The sequence below is a fragment of the Alligator mississippiensis genome, chromosome 3 (assembly GCF_030867095.1).
Source record: "Alligator mississippiensis isolate rAllMis1 chromosome 3, rAllMis1, whole genome shotgun sequence".
Lineage (NCBI taxonomy): Eukaryota > Metazoa > Chordata > Crocodylia > Alligatoridae > Alligator > Alligator mississippiensis.
In genome coordinates this window covers 250,645,545-250,657,792 of record NC_081826.1, presented here as the reverse complement: position 1 = coordinate 250,657,792, position 12,248 = coordinate 250,645,545, and the positions used below count along the sequence as shown (strand labels likewise).

The following is a 12,248-nucleotide window of genomic DNA, read 5'->3' as shown; positions in this document are numbered from 1 at the left end:
TGGAGATGTGTTGGCAGGTTTTGCATTTCTTGTCCTGGCACAGTCTGGATCCTTTTGGTGTGTTCTGGGCTTGAGGAAGTTTGCTTCTGGTGATGAGGTTGGCGAGGTTCGGTGCTTGTTTGAAGGCTAGGATGGGTGGCTCTGGGAAGATCTTTTTGAGAATAGGGTCTCTTTCTAATATGGGTTGCAATTTTTTGAGGATTTTCCGTACAGGTTCAAGGGATGGGTGATACGTCATAACCAGTGGTGTGCGATTTGGGGGGGGGGGTTTCTTCTGTACTGCAGCCGTTCCTCACGTGGTATCCAGGTGGCTCTTTCAAACGTGCAATCTACCTCTCTGGAGGAGTGTCCTTGCTGGGTGAAAGCTTTTTTAAGATTGGTGAGGTGGCAATCCCGGGTGTTCTCTTCAGTACAAATGCGGTGGTATCTGAGGGCTTGGCTGTATATCACAGCTTTTTTGGTGTGTTTAGGGTGATTGCTGGTTCTTTGCAGATATGTATGTTGGTCTGTGGGTTTCTTGTATACTGTGGTCTGTATTTTACCCTTCTGGATACTGATCATTGTGTCTAAAAAGGGGATGTTGGTGCTGGAGTATTCTAAAGAAAGTCGGATGGAGGGATGGTGACTGTTGAATTTCTGGTGGAACTCAATCAGAGATTGCAGGTTTTCAGTCCAAATGATGTCATTGATGTACCTTAAGTACAGCAAGGGTTTGATGGTGCAGTTCTTAAGGAAGTCTTCTTCCAGGTGGCTCATACTGTGGGGCCATTTTAGTGCCCATAGCTGTTCCCATCATCTGGAGGAAGTGTTGATTATTAAAAGTGAAATTGTTGTGTGTGAGGATGAAGTGTATAAGCTCAGTAATATCTTTGGGTCTGTATTCTGGGTTGTAATCTTGTTCCTGTAGATATGTAAGGCAGGCTTGGATGCCATCCTGGTGTGGGATGTTGGTGTATAGGCTGGTAACGTCCATGGTGGCTAGGAGTGTGTTGCTGGGAAGGTGGTCTATGTTTTTAAGTTTCCGTAGAAAGTCTGTAGTGTCTTGGACAAAACTTGCTCTGTGGGTGACGAGCGGTTTTAGGATTAATTCAACAAAACCTGATATTTCCTCAGTTAGGGTCCCATGGTTGGATATGATAGGTCTGCCAGGGTTCCCTTGTCTGTGGATTTTAGGGAGCATGTAAAAAGTCCCCGGGTTAGGTAGCGGTGGGATCAAGGTCTGTAGTTTTTCTTGTAGTCTTGATGTAAATGATTTGATGGTATTGTTGAGTTTTTTGGTGAAAAGGGGAGTAGGATCTTCTTGTAGTACTTTGTAGTAGGTGGTGTCAGAGAGCTGTCTGTTGGCTTCCTTTATGTAATCCTCACAGTTTAGGATGACTATGGCTCCTCCTTTATCTGCTGGTTTTATTACTATTTGGTGGTTAGATCTTAGAGATTCTATGGCCTTTTTCTCTGGTAGAGAGAGGTTGTTGTGGTGACGTGTGTTGCTGATTATTTCATTGTTCATTCTTTCCCTGAAGCAGTCAATGTAGCGGTCAAGGTTAGGGTTTCGTCCACTGCGAGGTGTCCAATCTGATGGTTTTTTGGGCTTTTTGGCATTGATCCTTTCCTGAATGTTGTCAGAGGATGAGTTGTTGGGAGTGGGTTCAGTCTGGTCGTGGAAATATTCTTTGAGGTGCAGGCGTCGGAAGAATTCTTCTAGTTCTCCACATTGAAGATTTTTGTCAATCAAGGCTTTACAAATTAAATAGCTGAAATCAGTTGTGTAATCAGTTACTCTAGCAAAGATTTGAACTGACTACCTAAAATAGCAGGTAACATAAACCCCTACATGTAAATAGTATAGATTTAACTATGAATAGTTATCCATATAAACACACAGATATACATCTGGCTTATAGATTCACCAATCTGCAAGGATTCTTCTGTTTTTGATGTTAGTTTATGCATAATAAATATGCACTATAGGAAAACTTGCACTGACTTTTTAGTTGCATTCTTACGTCTCTCATCTCAGCAATATAATACATTTAAAGCCTGATGACTATTAATAATCTTGGTAGAAGGATTTTGAAGGAGAAAATTTTAGGTACTAATTGTTTTCAGTTACAAGTGTTTCCTATGAAGCTTAATAGCCTACAGAGCTCAAAACCAGTTCTTATCTTTTCAGAATGTAGAATAATAAAACCGTAATATATTGAGGCTATATAATGAGTTGCAGAAAAATAATTAAGTAGTTTACACTTGTCAGTATTATATGGTCCATAATTCACCAAAAGTAAAATCACAAGGTGCTTATAAATGTTTTAACATCTATCATCTTCTGTGTGAGGATCTAAAGTCAATAAAATTTATCTGCAAGAGAGTTAGAATTTAAAATAAGTTGCTGGTATCATTGTCTGATGTAATAAATTATGATATGAACTAATAAGATAGTGATTTGATTTTTCTGTCTAGTAAAATATTTTATTTTCTCAGATCAAAGGAAGGAGCTTGGCTAGGGCACATACTGAGTTCTAATGTGTATTCCATTGCTGAAAAGGGAATTAATTGCATACAAAAATTATGAGAAGGAAAATAGTATGTGATCATGTAATTAAAGACTTTCAGAGTGCACACAGAGGTGTAGAATTAAGGTTGAGTAGATAATTTTAATTCTGACACTTGTGATCTTTTCAATTCTTGACTATAAGTTTAATAACATTTCCATGTAGCTTTTTCACATTCTTCTGGGAGGTTTTGTTTTGTTTGGGTTCTTTTAAAGGAAGAAAAGAACAAACCAGTTTTATCGCAACTTGTAAACTCCTAATTATGAATCATAGAGTAAGCATATGATAAGAAGGATCTAGGGAATTAGATTGGTCAACCTGTCTTGTTACTGTATTTCCTCACATACAACATGCCCCAAAATAATACGTACACCTTGTTTTTAAAAGGCAGAATGAGAAAAAAATCTTTCCTTGAAACTATTACTAAGTAGCAGTAAGTAATTGATTAGCAGCAGCAGAAGCCTATATTGAGCAGTGCCAGAGGGGGTGGGAAGAAAGTATCTATGGCAGGAGTAGGAAGCCCCCAGGATGGGTGCCAGAGAGTGGTATGCGAAGGCATTTTGTTTGGCATGCACTCCTTGAAGAGGATGGTGGGAAAAGGGCTGTGGTTGTGCTGCCACAACAAGGATTGGGCTCCTTGTGGCTTCCTTGCCATTTGCTCCTGGTATGGCAATAATCTGACAAATTGAGGTTGTGGGTGTTTTTGGCACTTTGCCCAAAAACATTGCCAACCCCTGATCTATAGCAATCAGCTAGAGTCTCATATGCAGTGTTACTTTTGCTTTCCCCTGGCAGAAGCAGAAACTAATATTACCATATTTCCTCACTTATAATGCACAACCTGATTTCCAGCAGCTGATTTTTTTAAGAAAAGGTATGTGATATACATAAGCAAACATATTAGTTCCTGGGTTGTTACTACAGCAAATTACAAAAAAGTCAATTTATAAACATTTGGAAGAGGAAGCTGTGATCAATATCAGCCCACTTACTATTAAGTACAAATAATTTGGTTTTTCATTCAAATTCAATTTGATAGATGAGGGGAAGAAAGTGGATAAAATATCTGACAGTAAGGATAGAGTCAGAGGTGGCATTCTCTTAAATAATATGCAGAAAGATGGATTAGATAGAATTATCAATACGTATTTCAACCAGCGTAAGTGATTGAATAACTTCAAGCAAAGGGTAACTAAATGGATTGATGTATGAAATTCAGGAGGTTTCAAGTAGGGTCACTCTGTTCTGGGTTTAGTGTTCTTTAACATTTTTAATTGAAGACTTGGATGCGTGAATAGACAGCTTTCTGACAAATTAATAGATGACAGACAAAGTGAAGGGACAGCAAACACATTGGATGCTAGGATTAGAATTTGCAATAAATTGAATTTCAGCAAAGACAGCATACCCACAGGGAAGAACAGCCATCAATACAGAATGGGCAATAATTGGCTATATGGTAGATCTTCTAAGAAAGATCACAAATTTGACAGAAGTCAGTGATGTAATGCTGTATAAAAAAAAACAAACCAACAGCAGTGTTGAGCTACAGTAACAGAAGCATTGCATGCAAAACATAGGAGGTATTGGTACTACTCTGCACAGGCCTAGCTAGATCTCACCTGGAGTGTTCTATCCATTTCTGGTTTTAAGATATGTGCCCGCCTCTGCCCGACCAGGCGCTCTCGAGCTGCTCTAGCCCGAGTGGCCGTTCTAACTGGCCACGAGCTCACGAGAGGGCCCCGGGAGGTGCTTCGGGTGGTGACGGGAGGCCCCCTAACATCGCCTGCCATGACTTCGAATGTAACCTCAGTGATGGGGGTCTCCGTTAATGCCGCCTCCCGGGGTCGTTGTGCCTTCGGCAGGCACTCACGGGGCTCCGACCTCCCCTAGACCCCGGCCAATCGTCACCTGCTGCTGCGGGTCTTCTAGTGGCCTTCCTCTGGCGGCCCCGCCGCGTTTCTGGTCCTGAATCTCCCGGTGGTCCTTATTCCAGGGACCCAAACTACCCAGGCTGGAATCTGCCTAGGGGTCTCACCCCCTGCTGGTTTCTCGGCTGCTCCTAGCCTGTATTGCCCCGAGGCCTCCACAACACTACAACAACGAGCGAGCCAAAAGAAAACGAATACTGAAACTCAAACTCAAACTCCTTTATCACGCCTAGCCCAGGCTCTGACCCGGGTGCCTAAGCCCCGACCAATGAGCTCCCCCTGGCTCCCGGCCTGTTGGGAGGCTTAAGGCCACCGACTTCCCCGGGTGCCTACTCTCCGGGCTCGTGGCTCCCTCTCTCTGGGAACCTTGTATCCGGCGTTCTCTCCCTCGCCGAGTCCACTGCCGGCTCCCCGCCGGCCCGTCTGTCACTTCTCTCGTGGGGTCCGCGACTGGTTGCCTCACCGGCTCCTCCACCCGCTCTCCTGCTACGACTGTAGCCAGTTCCCTCTCCCATCGTGCTGCTGACGTCATCTTCCTTTTTACCATTGGCTCCTTTAAGAGCGCAGCTCTCACTGCTGTAGCCGCAGCTTCCTCTCCCGGCTTCTTTAACGAGGCGGCTCTCCCTGCCGCTGTCGACGCTGTTATCGCCACCGCTCTCACGGCAGCTGCTGCTGTTAGTGCCGCTGCCTCTGCTGGCCCCGTCGGGCCGGATACATGGGCTCTGCTGTCACAGGTCTCGCTCTCGGGGTTCCCTGCGGGCTTCCCTCGCCTCTCCTCCGGCCCTGCTCCCGGGGCCGCCTTTTATCTCTTGCCGGGCGGCGTCTCCCGCCAACGTCGCCCGGCCCCAGCTGGATATAAGCGCAGCTTACAAACCGTGCCGGCGGTCTCCCCGTGCACGTGCCCCTGCTCGCTCCAGCCTCTGCGTGGGGTAAGTAGGTGGTCGCTTCCCCCCTGGTCTGGCCCCGGGGTACCCTTCTAACCCCAGTGTCCCTGGGACACAACCCCCCCTCAAGATGCTTTGGGGCGCTTCTTCGGTCCCATTTCGGGTCATACCTGTCAGGCTGGTCTGTCCATTTGGCTGGTCACCTCGGCTCCCGGTCTGGTCTTCCCCGTCACACCTGTATAGGAAGTCCACCACTGCATTATCCTTCCCTGGTCGGTGTACTATGTAAAACTTATAAGGTTGGAGTGCCAAAGCCCACCGTGTTATTCGGGCGTTATCTGTCCTGGCTGTGCTCAGCCACCTTAGCAGAGCATGATCCATCACCAATTTGAATTCTCTGCCCATCAGGTAATACCTGAAGTGGTCTACCACCCACCGTATGGCTAAGCATTCCCGTTCTGTGGTGGAGTACCTTCTCTCTGCCGGCAGCAGCTTGCGACTGGCGTACACCACGGGCCTCTCACTGCCCCTGTCCTCCTGGGTTAAGACGGCCCCCACTGCAGTCTCCGAGGCATCCGTCTGTAAAACAAAGGGTTTCCTGAAGTCAGGAGTGTGTATTACCACTTCCTCGCAGAGTGCTTGTTTCAGCTTTTTGAAACTCCGTGTCATCTCTTCCGTCCACCTGACTACCCCTGTTTTCCGCCCTCTGAGTGCCTCCGACAAAGGCACGGACAATACTGAGAAGTGGGGTACAAACCGCCTATAATAATTGGTGAGCCCCAGGAATGATCGAAGCTGGCGGCAGTTTTGCAGGGCCGTAAAATTGCGGATTATCTCCACCTTATCAGCCAATGGTCTGATCATGCCTCTGCCAACCAGAAACCCCAGATATTTTGTTTCTTTCTGGGCTAGGGCACATTTTCGAGGGTTGGCCGTTAGCCCCGCCCGTCTCAATTCCGTCAGGATGGCTCGAAGGGCTCTTTTGTGCTGTACCCATGTCCAGGTATATATGACAATATCGTCTATATAGGCCGCGGCATACTCGGCATGTGGGGCCAGCATCCGATCCATCAGGCGCTGAAACGTTGCGGCGGCACCGTGTAACCCAAAGGGCATCCTGACAAACTCATACAGCCCCCATGGGGTGCCAAATGCCATTTTTGGCCTATCTTCTTTGGCCACCGGGATCTGCCAATACCCCTTTGCGAGGTCGAGGGTTGAGATATACTGGTCGTCCCCTATTCTTTCGACCAGCTCTGCCACATGGGGCATCGGGAATGCGTCGAACGTCGCCAAGGTATTTAATCGTCTATAGTCTATTCAAAGCCTCAACGATCCATCGGGCTTACGCACTGGCACCAGTGGACTTCTCCAGGGGCTCCTCGACGGCCGAATGACCCCTAACCTCAGCATTGAGTCTACTTCTCTACGAACGGCTTCCAAGAGGTGGTGTGGGATGGGTCGCCACCTTTCCCTTACTATTGCTCTGGGGGGGGTCTTTATAGAATGAAAAGAGTCCTGGACCCACCCGGGTTCCTCACGGAATACATCCCGGAATTCCTCTACCAAATTTTGGGCCTCTTGCCTTTGCACGGGGCCCACCTCCTCCCTGATCCGGACCAAGGGGCCCCCGTTGGTGGGCCTGGCTTCTCTCCCCAATCCCTGGGGTCCGAGGTCCTCGTTATCTGTTTCAGAAAAGGCCACCCACCCTTCAGGCTCCTTCCATTCTCGTAGGAGTTTCACGTGGTAGATTTGTTTTTCCCGATGGTGGCCGGGCCTATGGACCTTGTAATCTACCAGTCCAACTCATCGGAGAATTTCGAATGGCCCCTGCCATTGGGTCAGGAGCCTGCTGGTGGACGTTGGGAGCAACACTAGAACCCTTTGGCCGGGTTCGAATTCCCGTTCTTGGGTGCGGCTGTCATACCTCTCCTTCTGCCGGGCCTGGGCTTCCTTCATGTTTTTGCGAGCGAGGTCCTGGGCCACCTTAATCCTCTGCTGAAACTCTCTCTGGTATGTCTTCGGCTCTTGAGAGGAGCTTCCTTCCTGTTCCCAACCTTCTCTCAAGACCTGCAACAGGCCCCGTGGCCGGTGCCCTAACACCAGTTCGAACGGCGAGAACTTCGTCGAGTCTTGAGGGGTGTCCCTTAGGGTAAATAATATTAGAGGGAGGAGGAGATCCCACTTTCGGGGATCCCCCTGAATGCAGCGCCGCAACACCCGTTTTATTGTCCCGTTAAGGCGCTCCACTAGGCCATTGGTCTGGGGATGGTAGACCGAGGTGCGGAGTTGTTTTATTTGTAACGTTCGGCACACTGCTCTCAAGACTCCGGACATGAAATTCCTCCCTTGGTCTGTTAATATTTCTTGCGGGATCCCCATCCTGGAGATCCATTTCACTAACTCCTCCGCAATACGCGGGGCGGTCACCGCTCACAAGGGGATGGCCTCTGGGTACCGGGTGGCGTAATCCACTATCACCAATATATATTGGTGACCTGAGCTACTACGGGGAAGAGGTCCGATGACATCTAGGGCTACCTGCGAGAATGGGGTGTCTATGACGGGCATAGGCTGGAGGGGTGCCCGTGCCGGACATTCGGTTCTCATCTTCTGGCACTCGGGGCAGGCTGCACACTGGCGGGCCACTTCCTTCCCCATCCCGGGCCAAAAGAACCACCGGCTTATCCTCGCGAGGGTCTTGTCCCGTCCAAGATGCCCTCCCGTGGGGCTCGCGTGTGCTAACCGCCAGATGGTTTGGTGGAATCGGGTGGGTACCACTAATTGGGAGCCTAAGGCCTCCCCCCGCCGCTCCCCCTGCACGCGGTAGAGGAGGCAGTTCCTTACCTCGAAGTAGGGAGGCCCTCCTGGCGGCGGTGCTGAGACGTCTTGGGGGCCCCGGGCATGCTCCTGCAGCTCCCGGATCTCTTGATCCTCTGTCTGTACCCTTCTAACCCCGGCGTCCCTGGGACAAGATGGATGTAGAGAAACTGGAGAAGATCCAGAGATGAGTGACAAGGATGATAAAGAAATTGAAAAACAAGCTGTGTAGAGGTGTTATGGAATATCTTTCTTTGGAGAGAGGCTAGACAGGCATCTGTAATCTGTGAATTATGAACAGCACATTCTACATTTGTCAACTAGATGACTGTTGAGGTCCCTCCCAGTGCCTACTCTATATTGGTTTACAATGAGTTACTCAGTAGAAGAAAAGCACTTGTTTGGGGGATAGGAGGATTTCTTGAAAAAGTGCAAGATGATGAGTTAGATGAGGGCTGCCCAGCTTCTGAGTGGCTGGGGGCTGTATATCCTCAAGGTCACCCATAGATTCATAGATGTTAGGGTCGGAAGGGACCTCAATAGATCATCGAGTCCGACCCCCTGCATAAGCAGGAAAGAGTGCTGGGTCTAGATGACCCCAGCTAGATACTCATCTAACCTCCTCTTGAAGACCCCCAGGGTAGGGGAGAGCACCACCTCCCTTGGGAGCCCGTTCCAGACCTTGGCCACTCGAACTGTGAAGAAGTTCTTCCTAATGTCCAATCTAAATGTCAATCTGCTCTCTGCTAGCTTGTAGCCATTGTTTCTTGTAACCCCCGGGGGCGCCTTGATGAATAAATACTCACCAATTCCCTTCTGTGCCCCCGTGATGAACTTATAGGCAGCCATGGCGTGACCCTTCCCACTGCACAGCGCCATGCAGCCTCTGGTTCAGGGATAGGAAGTAGAAGGTGGAGGAAGGAGGGGGGAAATCCAGAGAACCCAGTGACATCCACAGGAGAGCAATGGTGGGGAGTGGCACTGAGAGTAGGAGCCTGTGGGCTGCAAGTTGGACAGCCCTGAGCTAGATAAATATCTGTTTGTTGTTAAATCCTACGTATGCTTTTATCTGTTAGATTGGATCATAAGCAACTGATCAGAATTGCCTCTTCCCCTCCTGTCTAGAAATGTAGACTTCACCTTGGGGAGCAAACTCAGATTCTGTTACAAAGCCAACTGATTTGTTAATTTTTCTCTGCCTCATTGCCTTGTATATAAGAACAGCAACCGAGTACATCCGTGTCATTGAGCACTGAAAACTTCGCTAGACTTTCATCTGCCTTTGAAATATCAGGAATACATTATTATCTTAACTAACTTGTAGTTTATCATGATTTCTCTGGCTTATTATCATTCATAGGCAGATCTTCATGGCCTCTGTGGCAAGCTCAGGACTGCAACTGAGAAGCAACCACGTGCTCCCACTCAGAACACAGCAAATCCCAGAATCTGGCTGTTTTGTCTGTTTAGTGCAGCCCAGAGGGCGTTCGCAGAACTATGTTCAGGCCCTTTGTCTCATGTGCTCCTTAGTGAATACCCAAGACCTTGCTAACCTGGCTCTGCTGCCTAATTTCCAGGCTTTGCCATGCCCTGAACAGGAGGTTGTGCGCAAGGCATGTATCTTGGCAGTACTCCCAGACTCCCCAGGAGTTCGTGTAGACATGTCTTTGAGTCCTAAAATACTAAGAGGAACATTGCAGTTTTACATTTGCTGATCATGAATGCCACTTGTTTTCTTTCAGTGGAAAATACTAATCATTTATTTACACCATTTTTTCAGTGTTTTGAGCTGATAAAGATTACCAGTTCTTAATACTGTATATACAAAGACATCTAGTCTATTTTAATGGCTCTTGTATTTTATTTACAGATATTCCATATTTTGTATTTTATTATATGTTTTGTTTTTCAGGAAGAGGCTAAAGTATTTTGCTGAAATATGGAACATAAATGATTCCCAGGAACTGCAAAAATGGAAAAAGATATGTGAAACTGAAGATGATCGACTATTTTTAATATCTCATATCCTGCTTAATTGAAGACTTTAAGAAATAATAAAACATGGGACATTCACAGCATACTAGATAGAGTACTATATTTAACAAATGTGGAATTTCTGATATATTTAGTAGACTGCCTGTTGGAGTTCAACTTTTCAGAACAAGAAACTAGACATTATAATGCATACTCCGATATTAAGTTTCTAAAGGCAAGCTAATTTTATGGACTCTCCCCTCCATTTTTTTTAAATGCAGAGCGAGCTATTTGCATTTGATGACGTTTAGAATGTGATTAAAGGAATGAAAAATTATGTTTGTAAACAGTTATAAGATATTAAAAATAAAATAATGGCTTAAGTTTATTGTGTTTTGTTTTCTGAAGAAATACTGCTTTGTGAGTTTTATTAGGGAACTTTAAGTTGGCTGTTCATTGACTATATTTGTGATGTGTTAAGTAGCATCTTTGTTTGAATAGTGTATAAGGATATTGTCAACTTGACTTTATTTTTAAGTCAAGTTAAAAATCATGATTCTGATAGATTACCTTTTAGACTGCATGTATCCAATCATTAGGACTTATTTTTTGAAAACATGCAGGGCAGAAAACTTTCACTGGTGAAGTTAATAAGAGGGTTATCAGCAGGCGTGAGAATAACAGCACCCCACAGCGTCAGGCATTCTGTGCAGTCTAAAAAGTATTTTCTGGACTTTCCCAGATCAGCAACTGATAGTGAAGTTCATATGTGAGACAACAAATAAATGTGAAACTGGCAGTCTATAAACAGAATAAAAATGGGAAAAATCAGGAGGTTTCTCTTGCTATCTTCTTGCCATTTTTGTGATCACAATTGTTATTAGTACAAGTACAACATTTTTTAGATGGTAAGGTGATTTTGGAGTTGGTATCCCTTTAAAAATAACTGTAGCTACAGTTATGGAAATAAAGCACATAAAGAGATAATGTTTATACATTTAAGCCTCAGTGAAAATACTGTTTAACATATTTGTAAAACCATTTTATTGCCATAAACATCTCATGTTGTTTCAGACATTATAATAAAAGAGCAAAATGCATTTTTTTTCCTTTTTCTGAGGAAACTACTAATGATAACCTATTTGATTTTATTAACAAAAATAAACTAAACTTGCAAACTAATACTTGTTAACTGGATGGCAGTATTGAAATTATATCTTGTTGCCACTGACTTTCATGGTTTTTCCAATGTAAAGAATGACTGTGCTGTCAGGATGCACAAAATAAATTAATTTACATTTGGAAGCAATTGTTAACCTTATTAATGAAATAATTTTTCAGTCTACACCACCAATATCTCTCAGCTTCAGAGTATCCTCTGTGAGATATTACTGTAGCATATCTTGACACTCAAATAGCAGCAGTCACCAGAAGTTCTTCTTCCATATCAGCTTAAAAGAAGATTCTATCTACTGTAGTTCTTACTGACTACTGCTACAATAATTCATATACCTATCACTTCCAAGTTCGAATCATATTTCTTACTCTATCTGACTTTCAATAAAGTTTACAAAGCAGCTTATAGCTGTTGTATAAAAGCATAAATAGTAGCCCAGACAGAATGAGCTGGAGTAGAAAAGTTCTATAGTTCTTTTGAAACATACTGTATGCTGTGCATTGCTTGTGTGCAGTACATTGTCAGTGCACCTGCACCCAGTGTACTTTGTCTGAAAACATTTGGTCAGCAGTGCCCTTTGGGGTGACATGGACTCAGGGAATGCATATGTCTCCAGTGAAGTTTGTTAAAGACAGAACTTCTGCAAAAGCTTCATTCAGCATAAGAATCTGGATGATGGCAGGTACTGTCATCAGCAGCAGCAACAGCATTCCCTCATTTTGAGGATGACCTCTCCTATGGCTCATTGATGGGTCTTGAGGTGACTTAAGAGTCCAATCTTTGAGCCACAGATACATCTGCAGAAATTGCAGGTCTTTCCACAAGGGAGAGTAGGCTGTAGGCTGGGATTTTTCTCCTTGTCCTTCCTTCACTCTCTTTTCTCTTCCTCAAGGGCACAACTCTTTACCTTGAA

At 45.4% G+C, this 12,248-nt stretch overlaps 1 protein-coding gene across 1 annotated transcript in view; it reads left to right on the top strand.

Annotated features, from left to right (window-relative positions):
• The window catches only part of MSH3 (mutS homolog 3), a 224,174-nt gene extending 212,916 nt beyond the window's left edge, over positions 1–11,258 (top strand). The window contains exon 24 of the mRNA XM_059725070.1: positions 10,097–11,258. Coding sequence (XP_059581053.1) covers positions 10,097–10,223 — 127 coding nt within the window. The 3' untranslated portion in view covers positions 10,224–11,258. The remainder of the gene's footprint in view (positions 1–10,096) is intronic.
• The last annotated feature ends 990 nt before the right edge of the window (positions 11,259–12,248 follow it).